We start from the raw sequence: 24,241 nt of genomic DNA, 5'->3' as shown, positions 1-24,241 counted from the left end.
TGGCTGGATCTATCCAACTTTATACTATAGTATCGTAATTCTATAATGCGTTGTACCGAAACGGCAAAAACAAAAATAAAAATAAAAAATCCGAATAGTATGATAATAAAGAATTCATTTGTTACCGGTTATAAGGAACATACGTATACATATATGGACTGTCCAACTTACAGGCAACACCGCAAAAACCGTTTTGTATTGATCTCTCTACTATATTATTATTACACACTCCTTAAATAGATTTGTTACGTCAAATATTCAAATCAGGGAATGGAAAATTCTTGTATTATACAATTTGACGTGACTGAAATCAGCACGATAGATCAGCAGGCAAACTCTTATTATATGTATAGTATATGTAGTCATCGTATTAAAAATTCGGTTATCTTGAGTAGATACTGCAGTATGGATTTAAAATATAAACGCGTGGTTTCGCATTTCTTTTCTTTTCTTTTTTTTTCAATTATCTATTATCAAATGATATTTCCTCGACACGATGACGCTTTGCTGCTAGATTTAGAGAGAACAAAAGGAGGGGAAAAATGTCGAGATTAGCTTTATCCGAGTAATAATATTTGAATAAAAAATCGTGAGTTTAGTGTCCGCACGGACACGTCGTGCAGCGATTTCCGATAACTCGTGAAGATACTTATCATGAGAGATTAAAAAAAGATAAAGAGAGCGAGCGAGCGAGCGAGGCGTTGCACCGCATCGAAAAACATTCGCGATCCGTTTATTATAATAACAGCAGCAGTGTTTCAAGATTAGATGTCAATTCCCGCGGTTCAATGCACTAAGTAAAAATGAACGCACCGATTTCTGTGTTCATTTCGGAAATCGCGTTCGTTATTTCCACTTTATTTTACACGCCTGTTGTTTTCTTTGTTTACAAGTTGTATATATTCGTAATATATGTATATACACGACCAGAGTTATGATGTCAAACAATGTCATAACGTTATAATTGCAGTGCGGAGAACGAGGTTCGTGAAAAAAAAAAGAAGAAATCGTTGTGAATAATGCAGACGTTAAACAGAAGCGAGAATCTTTCTGTTTGTTCAGCCTAATGGCTTTCACGCGTATAAATTCATTCGTCCAATACTCCGCGGCTTGTTGATTATACAAAGTTGAGATGGACCAGCATTGCATGGTGTATATTTGGTCGAAACAAAGAACGCGTGTTAAACATGCATTTTAGGATTATTAACAAGGCGCGATATGTACTTCGAAAATCTTAATAATTATGTATATTAAAACGTGGTAAAAGAAAAGATGATTGGCAACGAAAGAAAACAACAAACTTTAAACAGGTTTTTCAAACAATTTCTTCTCCGTTCCCTGCACAGGCAACCATACATACCATCCAAGAATAAGAAATCGAAATTTACGGAGCAACGCGCGAGTTGATTTAAATTGAAACACAAAATGATGAAATAATTCAAACTACAATTCAAGATCACTAAATTCTTTCATGCCAATATTCGTGTAGGTAATGAATATACTATATGTATACAATATGTATACCATTACCATTTGAAAAATAAAGTGAAGAATTTGAATAGACTTGATAAACCGATATTTAAAATAAACTAGTGAATAACGAGAAGAATCTACAATCAATCGAAAATATCTAATAATAATATATTATAATAATTAAGTATTTATTACTTTGGCAGAATCGCTTTTCGCCCGTATAAGTTGAAATTACTTTTTGCAATGTCGAACAGCTGCCGTTCTTTCGAGGACTCTCCAAAATTTTTTTGCCTATATATTTTCTCAATTTCTACAATAATTCCAGTTACCGCGCAGAGTTGGGAGACGCCGCATGGCAATCGATAGTGAGAAGCGTTCATGCACGATGGTAGCAGCGATGGTCGGCCACCATGACTGCGTAGAGTCGTATTACTCGCGTATATGATACACCATACACGCACGACTACGTGAAAAAATTCAAATAGAAATAAATGCACCGTGAGAATAAACAATTTATTTAGAATTACGCTCATTTGTCGTTACTTTTTATTAATTTCAGTACAAGGAGCTTTAATTCGCGTAGAGCCCCCCCCCCCCCTTCACGCCCTTCCTCACCATATGTATGAATCAGCGCGGATGATGAAGGGGAGGTTTCAAGATCGCGGAGGAGAGGGTGGAGGAAAAGGAAGGAGACCCTGTAACCTAGTTTAGGCGCCTGTAGTCAAGTTCCCAATATGACAGGAACGCAAAGGTTGTTCCCCGCGGGCTAACAGAGCTCAAACCCCTTCTTCCGTTGCACATACTTTCGCCATAATCAAGTAGTTTTCACAAAGCCAGTTGGATTATTATAACGGTTATATATGGGGGACCAGAAAGAATATTCATACTTCATACTTGTCAAGACGAAACGTACGAAATTTTTTCACCGAATAAACAAAAGAAAAACAATTATCTTAATTGTTAGAAAAGTTGTTTAATTTGTTTTAATAATAATAATGATGATAATAATCTGCAGTAAATTGCATACTTTTCGTGGATTGGACAACAACTCGTCCTCCGCTTTCACGCTTGTGACCGTATAATGTGGAGTACATACATAAAGATGCTGGGTTGTTACATATAGACAGATGCGTACTGTATGTAAGTCGATGTAAGTACAGTGCATACGAGGTTGCGTTATACTTGATACACGATACGGGGAAACCATTGCCGGAGAGTCGACAAGGCCCCTTTCACTGGATCTCACATCCAGAGCGTCTTGCGTCTTCCCAAAACTTTTCTTTTTCTCCTCATTATTATTTTCCTCATATTTTCCTTCATACTATTTTTTGTTACCACAGTTAGACCGAACGATATGACAAACTTATCGGCCGTAAGCTATAACCCAACTTTTTTAACGCACGCCAATGTATATATATTTATTATATGTACAGTCAAAGTCCTGCGTACTTTTCCACTTTATCTCGCACTTTATCAAACGATTATATTACACATATATACAGTAAACTCTTCGAATGAAATCAAAGCACACTTTAAATTTGATTATAAATTACATTTATAATATAGATAAAAAATAATAATTTCTGTCCAAACATTATGGTGGACAACATTACGAATGAAAAATTTCTCCCGACCAGTTTTTTTTGCAAGTGGATAATTTTTATCCGTGTATAAAAAAATAAATAAGTAAATAAATAATAAGAAAACATCTTTTCACTTCGCGTATTAATAAAGTATACGTCGTGTATCAACTCTGCAAACACTTGTATTATTCTGTTCCTCGTAACAATATTCCAAAAAAAAGCGATACACGTACGTAACATAATAATGCATGGATTCGATTAGTTCCTATCACCGTTCGGTCGTCAAAAATGTCCATATTACGACACGTGCATGTGCATGTGTATATATATATATATATATATACACAAGTCTGGCCCACCTTCGCCTAATTAGTTACGCTGCATTTATGCCGCTGCAGTCTGCAAGCTGCACTAACATCAACAGAACACAGTATAACCGTGTATCGTACATTGGACTGTTTCGTCATTCCAATTATTATTATTATTATCGTTATTATTGTTGTTCATATTCAAATTTTTTTTCAAACCTTAACCTGCCAGCAGAAGAAAATAATATGATTCACATTCTAACGTGGAAGATTCTGATAATACATATAACATACAGCTATGTTGTTGTACGATAACTCGGGCATGAGAAGAATGAGAACTCCTGCCCAAAACACATGGCCGATGTCAAGCTAGGAGGCACGCAGGCAGGCCGGCAGGCAGGCAGGCAGGCAGGAAAGGCGGCACCGACGGACCCTACAGGGTGAACCCTTGCGCGTGCAGTGCGACGTTATACGTTCTCGTACACGCAGGGAAGAAGAAACGTAACGCCGCGCGCCGGGGGCGGTAGAACAGCAAGCGAGGACCCCGGCGGCGGGAGGGGGAGGGGGGGAGGCTTTACTTTTTCGTTAGCAAGGGTCTGTCCCGCACCCTCATCCCCCCCCGCCCCCCCCGCCGGTCTCTGCGTCACGGACGATAGAAAGATACACAGTTGCGCTAGATGACTCATAGTCCTCATAGCCGCCACGGCGGCAGGCAATGTATACACACGATTCCATACATATAATACGTCGGTCGCCGCCGCATGCACGCAAGCAAGTAAGCAATCATTCCGTTCGTCGTGTGCATGCGATGCACGATGATGATGATGATGATGATGATGATGCATGGGAAACGTACATTTACTACCAGTGGAATCCAACGGGTGTCTCGGTGTCGTTTTGAAGATTCGGAATTTTAATTTTTTTCAATCTAAAGTTCTTGACAATCACTCTAGAAATAAGAAAATGTGTTTTGTTTCCGAATGTTTCGTTGCGATAAGGCAACTATCTACTATCTTCAACCTTGTGAGGTAGCAAACTGCGAGAACAACACTATACCGCAAGAAGTTTTTAGAATCACTGAACTAGTTGAGTTTGCAGTAATACGAGTATCTGGTGGTGTAATATTTTGCTTTGTCGCAATGCTCGCAGAGTAACGTACAATTCAGACAATACCGAAGTTTCTAAATAACAATGACTCCCAAAAATTTACTATCGTCATACCAACGTAGAGAATATTCGGCATGACTACAATTCGAAATCTGTCTATCCGTGAAAAGGTACTTTGTGGTCTAAGAAAATACGGCTTCTAGAACTGTTTATCTTCATAGTTCAAAGTCGATTTACCTAGTAATAGTGTTTTCCAACTACACTTATATTTACGTAGAACCTAACCTGACCCGAGGAACCTAACGTACGATTGAAGAAATATTTATAGTACGAGAAATTTTCTCGGAAGTACGACGAAAAGCAAAAGTTTAAAATCGGTTCATCATTTCGTTTTCTTCCGATTCGATGTCTCTTATGTAGACTAAAAACTAAGCGACACGTATTTTTTTTAGTCTACCATTAAGCACTTTAAGGGGATGAAACCGCTCTCCAAAGTAAGCCATATCAAGGTTCGATTTGACAGTTTCACCCCCAAGAACATAACAGTTTTGAACCAATCCAATTGGAGAAATTTTTCTCGTAACGCGAACTAAAAACTATAAGTTTCAAAAACCTGCCAAATCGCCCCTTGACATGCCTTACATTGGAGCGCAGTTTCACCCCCCTAAGGTGTTCAATGGCAGATAAAAAAGAAGAAAACACTTATCGCTTAGTTTCAAGTCTACTATGATAACATATTTCAAAAGAAATCAAATCGGAGACATCAACCCAAGATACCTCTCTTGCCGTACCAAAGAATGGACAAGAAAACAATACTCGATGAGACAAAGTTATTCCGATCGGGGTCCAAGGACGGTGTGTGCATGCGTGGCCGCATCCGATTATCAAAATCCTTACCGTCGATGCGGCGTCGCCGTTGGGCTTCCCCTCGCCCTCCAATATCCTTTGTCTGAGGGCCAGTCTGTCCAAACTGGCTAGCCGGTAGCTGCCGCCGGACTCTCGTTCCCTGGCAAGTCTTTCGGCATTGCCGTTAGTCCCGGCATTGAAGCTCGACGTGTACTTTGGCAAGGTGGGCGGTGCTTGACGGTTTTTTTCGCGATTCAGTACCGAACTCGTGCTGTAGAGGTAGGACGAATTGTTCGGTATCGTGCGGCCGCCGACCGAGGCGACCGCCGACGAGGTAGTCGATATGCTCGTTATCGATGATTTTATCCCATTCGTTTGCAACGGGACAGCAGTCGCGGTGCCGTTTTGGTTCTCCACCGACATCTTATCTTTCTCTTCTTCTTCTTCTTTTTCTTTTAGTCACGTCTTCACCGCGCTATGTTCGTTCCTCTCGATTCGTGCTACTCCGAACTTTTACGGTTTCGACCCTAGTAGCTGCTGCTGCTGCTCTCACGGCTTTGGGTTTATCCGCTCGTCCCTTTTCCGATTGTTACAATCGATGAATATTCCAAATCTTATCGCGTTATTAATCACCGGACGTTGGTTCTTCTTCAACCTCAAAGTGTCCACTGCAGTTTGTAACGTAAGTTTGGGGGTTAAACAGAATTGTCGAATATTCACTACGACGCGGTTTCTCATTAACAACTGGAATCAACAACAGCGAGAGTTGTTGTTAGGAATAAAACTGTAATGTCCGTTTATTTTTTGAATATGTGTTCGTATTCGAACGAAGACGACGACCGCACTTATGATCTTCTCATCCACTTGTCACACAGACAAAATAATACATCCCCGTGAGAGACTTTTGCTATATATGAATATACCCGTTATCCCTATGGCTCAAAAATCCTAGTTCAATCAACCGCCCCGTTTTTGCCGTAAAAGAAGCGGCAGCAGACTTGTACGAACGATTTTCCACCGGCAGGACCTTCGACACTGTTGTTTGTGTGGGTAAATTCGGCACGCCAGATGATTCACGTCTTACGAACGAGGCGAGTGAAGCAAAGAAACGACGAGGACGAGACCACTCTCACTTTTCGTTCCATTGTTTTGCGTGTATTACAGAGAGCCTGATAATCGAGCGTTATTGAGAGCCGAAATCGTGACGGTCTTGTAAAATAATGAAAAGTAAACAAATAAGAGGGAGAGGTTCCCTCCCGTTAACCTGGGGACTTTGATCCGTCGTTTTTCGCACAACGCGTGTGTGTGTATGTGCGCGAGGCGACAAACTTCTCGACGAACGTGTTTGCCTCTACCGGCGTCGGTTTAACCGTTCAACTGACAGTCAGCGGCGAACCAAACGGCGACTCGCTCGCGCTGAATGCCGAATTGCCGTCGACTCACTCACGACGCGAACACGACGACCACGCCTGACGCAGCTGCTCAACGCGGTGGGGGCAGAGATGATGGCTACGCCACTGCACCCCCCACCACGAGTCTCTGCAGCACGCCGCGACAACCCTCGCGCATGTGCTGCCATCCCCAATTTCGACGGACCATAGGCGTAGGACAAGGGATACCGTCGGACCTTCCAATGTTACCCACAGAGCTAACATTCTTTCCGCGGGTGTTTAATATTTTTTCCTCTAATTTACTTTGTTTTTCAATCACCATTATACCAATTCACAATAATTGCAAACTCTGTAATGATTTCCCGAAGTTTGAAAAACGATTTCACTTTACCCGTGAACCACGGGGGGGGGGGGGGGGGGGGGGTGTAAAATACTCGGTCGGTAATTCGACATTCTTCTCTTTAAACTCGCGCCCTCGTTTGTTGTTCTTGAAAAAACAGATATCGCCTGCCGACGAGCAACCCGTGTTTCGTTTATAACTGCACTACTGCTTTATCTGCAGCGATGAAGGTTGAGGTTTTTTTTTTATTGCCGCCTCCGCATAGTGGACGACCTTTTCCTTTCGAGATAACCTTCTTTTACGTATGTACATACATACATCGTATGTATACGCACTAGGTGGAGGCCCTCAGGCCTGTTGAGATACTGCATTTGCTTCACCGAGGATTAACAACCCTCGAGACAGTTTTTAGAATACAGGCCATTCGTGGAATGTCCGGAAAAAGATCCCCTGATTAGACATCCAATATCGGTTGTTTCAATGGTCGAGGGTTTAACTTTGCAGAGCTTTATTTTATCTGACATTTCGTTATTGGTATGAAAAACGTGTTTGAGAAATTGTGTAACCTAATTTTCGGGTCACAAACCAAATTGAATTCTTATCGTTATACATGAACATACGTAGCCATTATTAGTACACTGACAGTAGATGGTTTCATTATTTACACTATTGATATACGCATTTCGGAGCAATCTTTGGCGCCATGCATGGTTTGTACTTCGGGAACTGGAAATGAGGCATTTATTGACAATTGCCAGCCTAAGTCAACACGACATATCACATGTATGTTATACATACCTACCATATATGTATAGGTATGTATATTATATATAGGCGCCAGTTTTGTTTACAGCACTTTGTTCTTCCTGGTTTTGTAAGCTAAGGGGCTATTCACGTATTAGCTATCGCTGAAAAAGGGGTAGGCCATTCAGAGAAACGTTATCAAATGTTATCCTATACTAGTAGTAAGCATTCCAGGCAAGCGTTATCTAAAATAGAAAATTCGAAGTGCGTACTCAAACACGCTGTTTGCTTGAAAATAATAAACAATTTATTCAAAATTGTTCAGTAATAATATTTTAGCAAAAATAATGTTTATTGCTTGTATTTAAGAAGAAAGACAAAATAGTATAATGTATTTAATACCTAATGAATAATAAATTCACGTTTTATCCAACATGTTAATGCGTATTAATAATTAATATTTTTATAAAGTAGGAATAAATTGATCACGATATGACTATAAATGGCATTTCTGGCATTCCCATGCAATGAATCGATTTGCCAATAAACTTTTGAAAAAGCGTTAACTAACGTTAAAAAACGGCAGTGGAAAAAACAAGCAAACGTTGCCAATCATTATCGCTAGGGGTGGGCTACAAAAATTAGCAATAAATGCGTTAGCTGATACTTGAATGGTCCCTTAAACCAACTATATAACGATAAGCCTGAACAGCAAGGGCTCAAGTACCCTCATGCTGGAATGAAAATAAGTCACTTTTTCTATTGTCTATAACGTCATTGTCCCAAGTACACCATCACACATGGTATCGGCGGTTGTGTAGTAAACGTGTACCGTATAGTATAACACAGAGAGTCTAAAGTATAGTGACTTGACGTTGCTTGACGTCCCGCCATTCAACAGCTCACCAGGCTCAAGTATCACAGAACGTAACACCTAAGAACAGGGTGTTCCAATTTTCACGTCTCATAGATCAGCGTGTAATCAATGAAATACCGCCTTTAGTCTTATTGAACGTGATTTAAAGAGTAAGAATTTTACACCGTGTATGTAGATAGGAAACATGATTCTTAAATCTAGATCCATTGTTGTAATTTACTTCCTGTCGAATAACTTGCAATTTATAAAATGTAACAATCGCACGCGTAATTCAATGAAAAGTTAACAATTTTCAGGACATACCGGTCGGTAAGGAAGAACTTAAGCCGGAACCTGGCCCAACCTCAACTATGATCGAGTCACCCGTCTTAGAGGGCGGAAACTAGTATGCGTCGACAATACAAATGGAATAATATGTTACTTAATGCAGGTGGCGTTTGAAAACATAACAGTATACCATCACGCGTGTAGAAAAGCACGCCACGACTTAAAAACCGCTATGCTCAATGGTCAGAAGGACCAATTACGGCGTACTCACGTGTAGTTATTCAGCCCAACGCGACGCACTCTCGGCATTCTGTTAGGCTACTTCCTATCATCGTATCTAGCATACCAATTATATCAAACAAGAGACACTGCAAACAGTCCATAATACTTATTGTTAATCACAACTATGCACATCGCGATTAAATGAGGCAGGTGAATATTAGATCATCTATTCCTGTACAATCATCTTGACCGCAATATCAAAAATATATAACACCACTCGATGGTAGTACAAACGAAGTTACTGCATCAAATGATTATTATATAACCAAAAAAATTCACATTAGAAGAGAAAAAATCCGAAACGAAAAACAAAACGATGTTGATCTTATGCGGCACAATAGAATGTCACAGTTTGCCATACAATATCTTCGTGTGCGGTATAACCGGACGTCGTATAACATTCGTACATATACCAGCACGTTTTTCTCTGCAGGCAATATAGGCGAAGAGGAAAATGGAGTGCAGGAAACTGTTGCAAAACTGCATACTGTTAGGATTGAAGCTTGAAAAAATGAATTCTTATCGTTCGACTACCTGTTCAGACGGGTCTCGATGATTCTGGTTTGCACTGTCGTATTTAGCGAGCATCGAAGGGCTCAAACGACGTCTTGTCGCAGTGGCAGCAGCGGGCGTAGTCAACATTTTAGAGAACCTTCGGAATCGGATGGTCTCCGGTTCTTGATTCTCTTTCGTTCTCTTATCTCCTTGCTTTCTCGTCTTTCCCCGTCAAACTTGGAAGTGTGTGGGAACTTGATATTCACTCGCGATTTCACAACTCTGACACTAACTCGTTAAAAAAAAAAATAATTCACGATTCGATTTATAATATTCTACGGTCTTGTAGGTAGAAGTATATGTACGTGATGATATCGTTGGATAGAAAATGAGATGGAAAAATGAGAGAACGAAACAAATGAAACTCATAGATTTCTCACTATTCAAATCTGACTTTTTCACCACTGTTAAAACGTCACTAGAACGTCATTTTTTCTTTCAATTATCACGGTGCGTGGTTGGATGTGTCTCTCTTCTTCCGTCCTATACGACCGGCTCACTGCAGCATTTACTCGTTACTCATGCGACTGTGAATCGACCACGTAGCTCTAACGCTATTACAGTGCTGCCACAAGTTCCTTGCTCGCGTTTTCTCTCAATCCGTGTGTGTGTGTGTGTGCGTATGACTGGTATCATTAATGTTTTACCATTAATCTGATGATGCGTGAAATAGGAGAATGAAAATCATTTTTTCCCCCGTCAAAGAATTTCATAATTCCGTTATAACAGTCTCAGCCATTTCGCGTGATAAAATTTTGCATGACAAGAGTTGTTAGAAGAAAGAAAAAAAAACTGTATTGAACTTCTGGTAAACTGATGAATTTATGTCTAAGAAGTTTTACATGAGATGAAATTAATGAAAATTAGAAGGAGAGTGAACAGCAGCGACAAGAAGGACAAGACATGGAAGGACTAACGTATAGCTATAAAATTTCTCTGTTAAGAAACGGCTGCTGAAAACTGTACACAATTTACTTTTTCATCAATTTTGTAATTCAAGCAACGCTGATGATCGTACTCTGTAATATTACATATATTATATATAGTTCAAAGTTTCCGAGTTTCCTATAATGATCATAAGTTACAAAACGTAGTATATTTATTTAAAATTGTGGGAAGAAAGATTCTCACGTGTTGTTCGATATTGTCTGCAGGAAACCTGCATGAACCGTACGAACGAAATTTCTCTAGCTTCGAATACCTATAGATAGACAGAAGTAATGAACCATGAAGCTTTGTAGTAACGAAAAGGCGTGGTTGAACGCGGTGTAACGATAACGCACAATCTTGTAAAACGTGGAGAGATTATAATGATTCATTACATCATCCGCATATTATTTATACAATTCAAAGAGTGAGAGTAACGAATTCACTGCAAATATTTCTACACGAACATTATATCATAATCCTATTTAAAGATCACGCGGATTATAAAACTCGTCAACACTGCAGCAGTAACGAGATTACTGAACGAGTTGTTGATTGCTAACTAACATAAAACTAATTCTGCAATAATTTCGTCAATAAATACGGTACCACCATAAAACTATGAGTATATGTATAATATAAACTGACTACCGCAGAACGAACTCGACGAGCATATATATATATATGAACTGGTGTGTTAATTTATCAAACCTACTTAGAGTTTGAAAATGTATAATATCATATAGGCTGTAGCGAGCGAGTTTTTCTTGCCTGTGTGGCGGGTCTTATCAGTGGTTAGTTACTGGTGACTTACCGCTGCCGTGGTGACCGCGGTGATGTCGTCGTAGTCATCGTCGTCGTCGTCGTCGTCGTCGTTGTCCAGGCGATCAAGCAGCCGGTCGACCAACATCCGCGGAAAACCGGAAACAAAAATGCAAGGAGTGGGGATCGGATAGGGAATGGAAAAGAGAAGAACAAGGGGGGGGATTACCAAGGAAAAAAGGATTAAATTATGTGTAAATTGAAGGGGGATAAAATTACCATAATTTTATTTAGTGGAGCGTTATCGAGTTATGGATGAAAAGAGGACGCGGGAAACAGGAACAAAGGAACATTGGGAAAAACACAATTAATCATTATTGGTTATAATTTTTTTTTTTTTTTTGAACACATTATATTAATATGTATATATGTATATTTATGATAAAAATAAATTCAACATTTATACTTAAATGTAAAAGTATTCAGTTTTTATTACGTTTGCACGTTTCAATTGTACCTATAATAATAAATCCGAATTAGATTATAGTTATAAGATTGCTGATCAAGATCATTATTTATTTATTTATTTATTTTTATTTTTTTGTCTAATCAAAAAGAGCCTATACAGTTCAATCGAGAATAATAACAAGACGACACGCCCCAATAAAAAGAAGAAAACAAATTTACATATAAGAAATTAAAGGAATATGGTTATTAGTCCTTTGAATACACTTGAAAGGATTTGCTTACGAGGGGTTTGAGGCAAGATCACAACGGTGGATGTTTCCATGCTGCCAGACGTTGAAAGATTAAAAAACAGCTGTTGTTAGCCGAAAAAGTTTATATACTTCCGCGGTTTTTCAAATTATCATCCGCAGGTTTACAAAATTTCGCCGAGGGCAGTATAGGATGTGCCTGTATATATATATATATATGGTAAATATTTTACTGGCAGTTTTTTTTCGTTTTTTTTTTGTTTTTCTCTTTCTTGATATCTCAATCGAGGCGCGTGCGTCCTCCTGTTACTGACGATGCCAGGGTGTTAGTACGGTAACACGGAGGCGTCGACGACACGCGAATGCACCGACCGAAATAGATTTTCAAAAGAGTAGTCAAAAACCACGGGATTCCGAACTGATCTAAACTCACGAACGAACGCCCGTCGACCAATCTCGGTTATGCGGTATTTTTAGAACTCAAACTGCACCCCTACAGATATATAATACATTACTATTATTGTTATTATTATTAAGATAATTCAATTTCAAGCTTGTATGAACAGAGTAATTCAATTATGATGGAAATTGCGGTAATATGTATTATACTAAAGCTCCGGGCAAGTATGTTTAAACACTCGATTAATTACCGAACAATGACTCATCGGTATGGAAGTCAGAGGTGGTGGTTTTTATCATATACGCAACATTAATTTCGTAAGATTTGCAATTTCTATATTTCCCGCACTACATTTTACTTGGAAATGTTGATAAAATTATATATATATATACATTTACCGTCTGAATATGTATAGTCCCGACATGATATTTTCAAAAACTGATATAATGTAATATAGCATGTAAATTTTCAAGCTTATTGTTTAACAGCTTCTTTTTTTTTTACTTTTCGTCGTTGTCAAAAACTGAGATGTAAAAAAGCCAATTAAGTGATAACATTTTTAAGCTATAGTTGTTCGCGTATTAGATCGAAAAAAATGATTTTACACGTCAGTTAAAAAGTGTTATATATGAAATTCCTGAGGATCTACTGGATCTGGGCTGTATAAGATATAATATCACGAATCCGTAAGTGTGAACCCGACCACAGACCGAGGACCTCTGCTAACGACTCAGTTCTATGCTATACGTATACCCTTGATGCTCTCTCGGGGGAACATAATCCAAAGGAATGAATCTCTCTAGGGCTTCAGTTTATACCTTGTAGAGAGGAACGTGATGTATAAAAAAAATAAAAGGGATCTTCCGAAATTGGATCGTACAACGAGAGTTATACGCGATAGTTATACGATAAAGTTGTATAATTTATAATAATTATTTTTACTGGTACGAGAGGAGTTGACAAAAGATGCGCGATGCAAATTGCGGAGGGATTTTTACAACATCCGTTAGTTATTTTTTTTTTTTCTTTTCTTTTTTTATTCTCTTTATTTTTACGGTTTAACCTGAATTTCATTCGAATAATATAACCGATCAAAACGAGTCACAACAACAAAGAACCGGGCACACTGATCCCCCCTCCCCCCTCCGTTTCCAAATGGAAATCAAACAGACGTCCGGTGACTGCAGCGATCAAGACTGCACGTGCAAGTGCGTATAAATGCGATAAATAAATAAATTTCAATATCCTGTTCATTGCGCGGTTTACCGGTAATTAATTAACGCGTCTCGCTCTCCGCAGGTCTGCTGCAACAACAACAACAACAACAAAAACAACAACAACAACGAAGAAGCTGAGAAAAAAGATATTATTCGTCACACTTTTTTCAAGTTAATTCATTGATCTTCGGAGAGGTGTGAGAGAAATGTACACGAATCGATAGAAAACTAATCGACGCTGCTGAGTAGTTTGATAAATTATATATACAAATATTGTTAAACTATTTTAAACTAATATGTATTATATTTTCACTTCAAATCACCGCATAAACTTCACTAAATTTTGGTATCAGAATGATAAAGAGACGTTCACACCGTTTGAACTATCAAAAAGAAAAAAAAAAAAAAAAAACCGAAAGAAAGAAAGGTGAAAAAAAAAAACAACAAACAAAGTCAATGCACTTTATCCCTCGGAACTATATATCGAACGACTGCGCGAATAATGCACGTTAGTGCACAAAAAACACTGCCATGCACTACGCGAAGAAGAAGTTAAGGTACTGAATACACAGGCTCTACTAAAAGTCTTTCGTCCGGTGTTCGCTATTGCGTATACATAACAACTTATATACGCGCAGAGTCTGACTGTGTGTTTTATACGTTCAACGTGCGTAAGTGTCACGCGACTCGACCACTGACGAGAATATATATATATATATATATATATATATATATATATATATATATATATATATATATATATATATATATATATATATATATATATATATACCTAGACACGTGTGTGTGTGTGAGTGAACGACACAACGTGTAACTAAATCAGTGCGCGTACTATATACTCTTAATAGCCCTGCAGTATAATTATATACATATAGATACATAAACGCATATGTGTACTTGTACGCAAGCACGAATGTAGCTAGCATGCCTTGTAATTAAAGTATATAATATACAAAAGGCGCTCACACAGACACAGTCAAACGCAACTTTCAAGTGCAATACAATTAAAATTTCAAGCTTCGCGGGTCTCGACTCCCAGCTTTACTCTTGACTCTGTAGATACTTTCTTTCTCTCACTATAGTCTGGTGTGACGGTGATATGAGAGTGCAGTGGGGGTCTATGTATGTAAAAAGATTTTTTTTTCTAGAGAAACTATTCTTCGTACATAAAGTTCTCGAGCTAACGTTTATCGCTAAGAATAGTTGTTGTTGTTGATGATTCTTGAAAAGGATTGAGGCAGAAATACGAGGTTTAGATAAATTATCACCGTCTTATAACTATTTAGAATGACTTCGAAGGTACTGAGTCAGCAAAAGAATAATATGTTTATATACTACGCGTTTTTATAAAGGTTGCGAACTAATAACGAGATTTTTATTATTACGAACTCCAACCGATTTGTGCAGAAATATTGTATCTATAGGCATTGAGGGTGTAAGTTGAATACGTTGTCCTGTGACCACTTCGAGACCCTTCACAATAACTCTAGTCTGAACTCTAAGAAACACGTTTATCGCTACTTCGGTTATGGTGTTAAAAATCCCATCTAACGGGATGTTCAGAATGAGAAGATCACCCTGTATATGATTATACACGGGCCATTAGAAGGAGAATATATGCTATACTGCTATACGCAATTAGAGACCGTCGAGAGACGAACCGACGATGCATGCCTAGAAGAGTGCGGCTAAATTTGACTCTGAAATTCCATCCACTTGTGTGTGCTGTACGGCCTATTTAGTTGCTCGGAGATCATAAACGCGCATGTATGAATCGTGTCAAAAGTACGATCGATTTCTACAGGTGTGATTGTGATATAGCAGGAAAGCGAAGCGCTAAAATACTCTGCTGAAAGTTTATATCGACAAGTGAGTAGGAAGAAAATGTAAGGTGCATCTATAAAGAATATAGGTATGAGTTTTCATTTGAAAAGTAAATCCAGAGGATGTTGAAAGTAAAGAAGTTACATTGAACCTTAATTATCAGACCACCACCACCACATTTTCCACCCACTTAATAAACCGCAGAGTGCAACGTCATCGTCCGATTCGATGCCAAAACAAGTTGCATCCACGTATAAAGATATATATATATATACTTATGTATATCTATGTATATGCTACTCCATACGTGTTTAGTGACAGCAATTTAAATGACGATGGGGCGATGCTCGTTGATTTTTATTGGTGTTAACGATCAATCGCACATTATACCCACGTAAATGGATGAAAGAATAATTGAACCCTGATGAGCAGAGCAAGTACGGATCGAAATGACATTGAAACTGTTAAATTGAAGATAGAAAAGGACGAGATCAATCGACTAGGTAGTCGATAAAAGGCCAGAATGAGAAAGATAAAAGGTCGTAGATAGACAGAAGAGATTTTTCCCTCGACAATCACGCCGCGGTATAGCGAAGACTGCACGTGTTGGGGTGTGCATCGATAAATAGTAAAACGAGACGAGGCATTGGAACGCGCGAAGAATAAAGATAGCTGATGACGTTGCTGTGCTGCCGAGGAAGAGCTGCAGGGGCGACGTATCGAGCTCTCGATATATGCTGTTCTAGGCATGCATCTAGCTGTCTATCTCCTCTTTTTCCGTCTTCTTTTTCATCGTTCTACGAAGAGGTTCAGACGCCACCCAGCGATGGTCTACGTTAACCATCAGGCAACGTAATAGCTCCACTGACAAATATACTCGTTACAACAAGTCAGATGGACGCGATTGAACGGTCTAACTAACAAGCCCCGTTTAATTTTACGGGGGCGAAGGAAGAGAGCGTTCTCTGAAATATATAAATAAATTTTCATCGCTCTCTCCTGTAAACTACCTTTTTCAGTGAACCAGTTATCGGCACTTCTAGTAATAATTTATGACTTAATTTCACCTCGATGCAGTGAATATGTATTTTCTATTTAGCTAGTACCTATGATATTTCACATACTTGCAAGGAATGATAACAATACGCAGATTACGTTTCGCGAGCATCAAAGGATGACGGAAAGAGAACAATGTGGGACCCTATCCAAGCAGCTGTAAACGAGTCTTTGCTCTCACTACATCTCTCCACATTCTTCTACTTCTCCTTTTTCTTCATCTTCGTTATTACCAGCTATTCAGAAGCTCAAAGCAGTACCTGCATCTGCCGCTACTACTACAATCACAAGTGTGAAAACAAACCTACCATTAATTAAATGGTGAGCACGTGGTCAGTGCGTCTCATGTTAAATACACCACGTTACGCGTATTAGTTATAAGTATACATAAGTCTATCCCTCGTAATTTACACAGTGCAGGAAATCTTGGATTTTTAATCACTCCCCAGCATCATAGACAGAATTCTGTTGAAACTGGCTTTGAAAATATCAGCAAAACCATGCACTCAAGATGAGATTTCGATCGTGTTTTTTGAACAATATTAGAACGTGAGAAAATCAGCGGATGAATATGGATGTTGGAACACGTCGAACTTGCGTGTGGTTCGAAGGGCCACGGTAAGAAGCTTAAGTGCTCTCTCGACTAGCTCCAACAGCCTCGAAACGTTTGATTTACTCTTTCAGAACGAAGTTGTGAGGTTTAACCCTTTGAGCTAGACATTTTTACACTCAATATTTTGGTCTGAATTTTGTTACTCTGGGGTTGATCACAAATCTGAAGTAGAATGTAATAATTTCTAAATCAAAAATGGCGGGTCCAATATGGCGGATGTAAAATCAAAAAAACTATCAAAAATTTGATGATTCTAGCCCAAACTTTTTTTTAGGTGGTTTTTGTGGTCGTCGATCACGAATCTGAAGTCAGAGTTTGACCATTTCTAAATCCAAGATGGTGAGACCAATATGGCGGATATAAAATCGAACAAACTATGAAATTAGAATTTTCTATATTTTAATAGTCATACGAAATAACAAAGATCATTTGAAGTTGTAAATAAACTGTGATGAGGTTAGGACATTAAAATTCTTTAGGTGGGACGCTGAGAATCCTACTAAATGTGACTGAAAGGGTTAAGCGCTCAGGGTTGAGAACCTCCGCGGCGTATCGTCCTTCTTTTCTTCCGTCACCCTCGCACCATTTTTTGCTTCAAAACGGATCTAACTGAATTCCATCGAGTATATACGAGGCACTCGCTGTGTTTATATACGTGCGTATGTAAGATACGACTTGTTCGAAAGCGATGGGACTTTTACAGAGTCGTTTAAAATTAGAATGTAGGTAGAAACTCGTCCGATGATCGACTCTCAGCTGCCACGGGTGTCAAATTTCGTATTTTAACCCAGTTTTGTCCCGACTCGGCAGCGCTGCCGCCTGTGTCACGGTGGTGCATATTGAAATTAATTAATAAATCTACTGTTGCAACACAACGCTGCTGTTTCACAAGCTTCGCGATACAAGCGTCTTTTTGTCCATTTCAGGACAGGACGTGAAAAATAGTCCCCATCCAGTTTGTTTGGGGACCTATTTTCGGCCCTCCTATGTTTATCTTGAGATAATGTTGTAAACTGTCTGTCGCGTAGACCACGTAGTACGCATATGACTGTATGTATGTATTTTACCAGCCTCGGTTTGAAGGAAAACTGTAACTGAAAATAAACAGACGTATAGAGAGCGAGACAAACGAGACAGTCCGAGGATGATTTATTTATTATTTAATCAAGGGATGCCTGTTGAACACTTGCACGCCGTCCAACTGCGTGAAATTATTATTCGATCCTCAGCTTTGTTTTCTATCAATTATCGTTCTTTCATGACCTTTAAAGTACTTGTTGATAAAAGGAAAACCGCGGCCCTTCATATCGCCGTTTTCATTTGTTTAATCTTCTCCTACTACAAATTAATAGTTTCGATGCTTTGTTACGTTGTACTTCGAAGCGCGCTATTTCCACTAAAAAAAATGTTCTATTCTGTCGAAAGAAACTACTAACAGGTGTCCCGCATCGCTCAGGTTTCATAAACAAACCGAATACGTATATCTACGTATTTCGCAGGTGCGGTGATACTTCGTTTGTCCTCTTGGCATACGCACAACGCCGATCTTGTGAGTTACTTATTTCAAGGGCGACGTGTGGATTGCAATAAAAAATATGACCAAATGCAGCAGTTAATATCATCAGCGACTGGCATGACAGGATTAAAACCTACACACAACTTAGTTAGTAGCAACTAATCCGTTCGTTTGCTTGAACCTCCGGCAAACCAATGATAGGATAGGATAGGTTAGGCTCGCGATGTATTGACCGGTCGAGGCTTGCGAAGCCGCGTTGCATGGCTGCGTATTGACGCCATGGATTGACGCAAATATTTGGCGCCCTCAAAATGGTCGTCGGTACGTTGTGACGTGAGCGAGAGTGATATTATTCGCACGTTTTACTTACTGATTACTAGATATGTTGAAGAGGATCAATGCTACTCACCACTTCTCTGCATGATTCCGTTTCTCAGGTGTTAATAATTATCACTCATCACGTCACTTTATCAACAGAACTACGGTTAAATTGATCACTAAACACGACGGACTCCAGGTAACAAACACCGCCACACGAACACGAAACACCGCGACGTAACTCCCAGACGTGTGTTTTCAAATTCTCTCGAAGTACGATCGAGAACTGCGCGCGCATCTCTGCGCATCTCACCGGCGTAGGAATTGTCACTTTACTCGCTCTTTTGTTTTATCCGAATGCGGCCGGCATTGGCCACGATCACTATCGAGGCCTTGAGAAACACTTGTTCGTGCAAAATTTACAACGCCAACAAGTCAAGTTTTAGAGACGATAATTGTTAAATATCATTAGCACAGCCAATTTTCTTACAAAACCTTTAAGAATTGAAAGTATTTTTTCAATAAACCACAGCGTCACCGATATATTTAATAAAAAATCCGCTGTGAAATTGTTGTAATGATCACAAATTGTTTATAACGTTTATTTACTAGATTAAAAATTTTCATTTTTATTCGGTGCTCTGCTTTCTTCACACTGATAAGTATTTCAGTTTCTAGAAGCCAGGTGGCAGCAGGCTACAGTTACCTTTTACGCCTTACAATTAGGCATTCACTTTGGAGAATACCAAGCTTTCCCGCCAAAAAGTAACAGCCTATCAGAAAATAGATGGTCATAGTTGTTTACAAATGGCGGTTCGCGCAATTAATATCCAAAGGTAATTGAATATATGTAATGTGTACAATGTTCGTACCAGCATTAATTGCGTTATATTTGGCGTAGATAGATTATAATCATAATTCTGAGGCCGATTATGAATGTCAAGAAGTGGATTTGCTTGAAAAAAATATCGCACAGCTACATTCTAGACCTGTTGGCTGATGATGTGAAGTCAAATACGTCAGGCAGCTGTCGGACAGCTAAACGGCAACTGACACGGCTTGCCTTCGATGAAACGGAAAATCGCCTTCTAGCCGTTGATTCCAAAGGACTGATTATCCTAGTTGAACTTGGAGAATCCATGAGATACTGCAAGTTAGGGACAGTACAGTCTTGTACGTCTATAGCTTTTAATCCTCTGAACAAAATCGAAATACTTGTGGGATCGCTTGATGGAACGATTAAAGTCACAAAAATAAGTGGAGATGCCAGAGAGCAATGCTCACTCATCGGCCACAAATTCCCTGTAAAACATATCTCAACTTACAAGAATTATGCCTTGACTACTTCCTCAAAAGAAGTTATAATGTGGGACCTTTCTACGTTGAGCAAGGTTCATCAACTCCGATTTTTCACTACCAGTGTTAACGTTCGCCGAGCTAGTTTTTCGTCAACAGGTATCATAGCTGTACTGTATCGAGATTGTACACTACAAGTCTGGGAGTTTAAACGGCTTGATCAAGACACTAAAATTGACGTGAAACCATTCGGGCTACGAGACGTTTGCGATTATCAGTTTACAAGAGATGGACGGGCGATGGTGATGGCAGGAACTCCGAACAACGTCGTCATCATAAACACCTTCAAATGGGACTTGATCAAATGTCTTGAATTACCTAGCGGACTGGCCTGTATAAAAGAGCTCAGCTTTTTGCCCCAAGTGCTGGATGGAGGCGCTAACAAAATCTTGGCTATCCTACGCTCCGATCACACCTTGCACTTTGTAGATCTGAGTACATCTCGCGTTGTGCCACTATCGTCAAGTAATCCTCTGGTGGCAGTTAATCACCTTAGTATATCGCCGAATGGGAGGTATATTGCGTACATTGACATAGCGGGAAGCCTAAGATTGGAAGTAGCGGATAATTTGTTATCATTCGAGCACAAGCAGAAGGCAAAGATCTTTAAGCCGAATCAGTCTCGTTCTCATGACTCGGGTCATCACTTGAGGTGTGTCAGACAATATATACAAGAAGAATTAAATTTGAAAAGACTTATACCCATATTAAAAGAGTTTGGAGAGTATCCACGTAAACATCGCTCACTCATATGGGCGTCAATATTGGAGTTGCCGAGAAATCTATGTGCCTACTCAGCTTTGACCAACAAAACCCCTCAGCAAGGACTCATGGAGAAGATTTTGGTCGATTATCCATTGGCGGATAAGGGCAAGGCCTTGGTTCTGAGCACGATCATCAACTGTTTGGTTCATTGGTGTCCTCTGCTCTCACAGAGCACCTTTTTGCCACGGCTCGTTTTTCCATTCATTGTTGTTTTTCAGGTAGTCAAAATTCTTGCTGCAATTTCAGGTATGGCAATTAGTATTGAAACAAATAACACATAAAGTTACTGTTTCAGGGAAATCACCTGCTCGCTTTTGAAATTATCATCTCGGTATTATCAAACTATTGCCAACGATGGTTCGAATATCATCCTTTACCTCCGTTGAACGTTTTAGCTATGCTAGAAAATGTTTTATCCGAAGCTGACCCTTCACTGCTAAATTACTTTTGTGAAAAAGGTGTAACGTCAAGTGAATACATTTGGCCTTTGCTGCAAACTACGCTGAGTGAAGTACTTTCTAGAGATGAATGGCTGATTTTATGGGATCATCTTTTCTCATCTGGACGCTCGACTCTTTTATTAATGAGCTCAATTGCCTACAGCATTTGTTCACGTGAAGTTATCATGTCTCAATTGCATTCCACCCAAGACTTTACACAATTCTACCATGCCCAGGGGCATGTAAGAGTCGTTGATTTATTGAAAGTGGCACGTAGATTAGATCAAAATACACCATACCATCTCCACCCGGACAGATATTTGAGGTACACTATTCTCACTTTAAAACAAAGTACATTTTCGAATCTCATTTCCTGAAAAAAATTATTTTGAAAACTTTTATATCAACTAAGGAGCACGATGAGTCGGTTACCTAAAACAGGACCATACCCCTCATTTTTGAATGACCAGTATCCAAAGTATCTTACGGAGGATTCACAATTGGAACTGCAAAGATTACAACGAAATGAGGAGCAAGCAACAATACTTAGACATAGCAAACGTTGTCAGTTAAAAGCCATGGAAGAAAAAAGACTGCAAATAGAAAGAGCCAATTTTCTAAAAGAGATTGAGGCTGCTAGAGTAGATGGTGAGTTATCTGATACTTCGACTATATCAAAAGTATGGTTTTGAGATCCAGAATTGCAATTATGGTTTTTATATTCTAACTAATACCAAGTATTTTGAATGACAAATTTATGTGTTTGTAATTTCCAGAGCAACGCCGATGTTACGAAGCAAAAATTTCTAACAACAAGTTCAGTTTGAAAAATCTCTACAAGCAAAATGGGAATCATAAGAAGTCCCATAATCTCGAAGAGTTCAGCATCGAGACAGAAGATCAAGCTATAGAACAAGAATTACAAGCTAAACAGTGTCAAACATTGCAAAGTCAAGTACAAAAATTGGAATTCGAAGTTCAAACATTGTTAGAAACACTGGACTCTGGTACTACTACACAAACCACAATTTGTAAATAACGCAAGTCTTTCACCGGAAGAACATTGAATGGTACGAGATATTATAGGGAAGACCTATGTTCTCAGTCTTTGCATTCAAGAATGAATTGGGCGTACTGTACTCAAGTAAACGTCTGAACGTTGAATATTTGTCGCTGGAACAAGAATATTATACATAGTGTATACAATGAGAAACATATATTAACTCTGAAAATATACAAAATAATTGTACGTGGAAATTATCGATTTCTACAATGATTTTTGGAATGTTTTCTCAGGTGTATTGTGCGTCTTTTATAAGTTTAATTATTCAAATTGTACGATGGAGTGTACAGGAGCCGACAATTTGCTGCGTCCATTCAGTGATGTTAGCTCTATTACTACCAGGCAATGAACATCCGCCTCAGCTAAATTCAATAACTGAGTAGCTGCCGCCATTGTGCCTGGAATTAAAATTGGTATTAAGTCCTGTAACCTCTATCTGCATTGCACATGCAAAAATTGCTCTCCTTTTTTAAAACAACACTATAATATAAAACTATTCTCCAAAGAAGAGATAAGTATATTCCAAAGATAGACAAGGCTTGTTAATATCTGTTATTTCTATCACACCTCCAGTAGCAAGAAGATCGTCAACGACGAGCACACGTTTCCTTTTACCCAGAACATTTTCTTGTATTTCAAAAGTATCCTGAAATAAGTGAGTTTAAACAATGATAATTTCAGATTACATGTATGTATTCAAATATGTTTACAGCCGAATGGATAAGAGAAGCAACTTAAATACTTGCCTCCCCGTACTCGAGTTTAAAAGACTGAGAAAGAACTCGACCAGGCAACTTGCCTTTCTTTCTGATCGGTACGAATGGTTTCTCAAGTTTGGCAGCTATTAAGGGTCCAAACAAAAATCCTCTGGCATCCAAACCTACAATCACATCAATTCCTAACGACCTTGCATGTTCCACCATGAGGTCCATCAATACCTGCGACGCACTCACATTGGTCAGAATGCTGAACACATCTCTGAAATTAACGCAGCAAGAATTATTTAATAGAACACTCGGAATCTGTTTTACATTTGTGTACAACATGTGTTTCTTTAGAAATACTCAACTTTGTAAAATTTACCTGAATATAACTCCTGGTTTTGGAAAATCAGGGTACGTGCCGATGGCATTTCTTACGACTGCTATCTTCAGACGATGAGCTTCATCCATACTTTTTGATTCAAAGTTGATCACTTTTTAAAACGACGGCGGGGTTTATCCGCAAGTTAAGTATATAGCAGAACGCGTATTACGTTCTTACTGTAATAGGCAAGGATCAAAGATCTACATTCGATTCTAGCCTTTCAATACACTCTACACCAATCGCTACAGTTTTATAACAAGAAAGTAACCTGATAATCCTCGATGATACTCCGCTAATTTGTTACACAGATAAATCGAACGACAATTTCATCATGCATTGCGGAATATATTGCGTTTCCCAAATCCACTGGCTATCACGTCGTTCTTTT

General features: G+C 39.0%; 3 protein-coding genes across 12 annotated transcripts in view; 1 reads left to right on the top strand and 2 right to left on the bottom strand.

Annotated features, from left to right (window-relative positions):
- Nucleotides 1–19,428, bottom strand: part of LOC124414593 (septin-7) — a 35,096-nt gene extending 15,668 nt beyond the window's left edge. The window contains exons 1-2 of one of the 8 annotated variants that reach the window (XM_046895631.1): nt 19,235–19,428; nt 11,515–11,516 (exon numbers count right to left, since the gene is read on the bottom strand). In XM_046895631.1, coding sequence (XP_046751587.1) covers nt 11,515–11,516; nt 19,235–19,247 — 15 coding nt within the window. In that variant the 5' untranslated portion in view covers nt 19,248–19,428. Of the gene's footprint in view, nt 1–5,368; nt 5,793–9,752; nt 9,899–11,514; nt 11,517–12,212; nt 12,257–19,234 lie in introns of those variants that run through there. The other 7 variants (XM_046895623.1, XM_046895615.1, XM_046895573.1 and 4 more) reach the window with 7 other exon arrangements.
- A 383-nt stretch (nt 19,429–19,811) lies between these two features.
- On the top strand, nt 19,812–23,208 carry LOC124414531 (TBC1 domain family member 31). 2 transcript variants are annotated; one of them, XM_046895503.1, is made up of 5 exons: nt 20,289–20,447; nt 20,531–21,482; nt 21,560–22,029; nt 22,117–22,352; nt 22,481–23,208. In XM_046895503.1, the coding sequence occupies exons 1-5, from the start codon at nt 20,407–20,409 to the stop codon at nt 22,741–22,743; spliced, it is 1,962 nt and encodes a 653-aa protein (XP_046751459.1). In that variant the 5' UTR covers nt 20,289–20,406; the 3' UTR covers nt 22,744–23,208. The 2 variants fall into 2 exon arrangements, with proteins under 2 accessions (XP_046751452.1, XP_046751459.1); XM_046895496.1 differs by having other exon boundaries at nt 19,812–21,482.
- On the bottom strand, nt 23,029–24,218 carry LOC124415103 (adenine phosphoribosyltransferase). Of its 2 annotated transcripts, none has more exons than XM_046896404.1 (4): nt 23,851–24,153; nt 23,514–23,745; nt 23,335–23,413; nt 23,029–23,165 (listed from the first exon to the last, which is right to left on the bottom strand). In XM_046896404.1, the coding sequence occupies exons 1-4, from the start codon at nt 23,937–23,939 to the stop codon at nt 23,029–23,031; spliced, it is 537 nt and encodes a 178-aa protein (XP_046752360.1). In that variant the 5' UTR covers nt 23,940–24,153. The 2 variants fall into 2 exon arrangements, with proteins under 2 accessions (XP_046752360.1, XP_046752361.1); XM_046896405.1 differs by having other exon boundaries at nt 23,115–23,236; nt 23,851–24,218.
- Between the last annotated feature and the right edge of the window lie 23 nt (nt 24,219–24,241).

Source organism: Diprion similis, chromosome 2 (genome assembly GCF_021155765.1).
Source record: "Diprion similis isolate iyDipSimi1 chromosome 2, iyDipSimi1.1, whole genome shotgun sequence".
Classification (NCBI taxonomy): Eukaryota; Metazoa; Arthropoda; class Insecta; order Hymenoptera; family Diprionidae; genus Diprion; species Diprion similis.
This window is presented reverse-complemented; position numbering and strand designations above follow the sequence as displayed.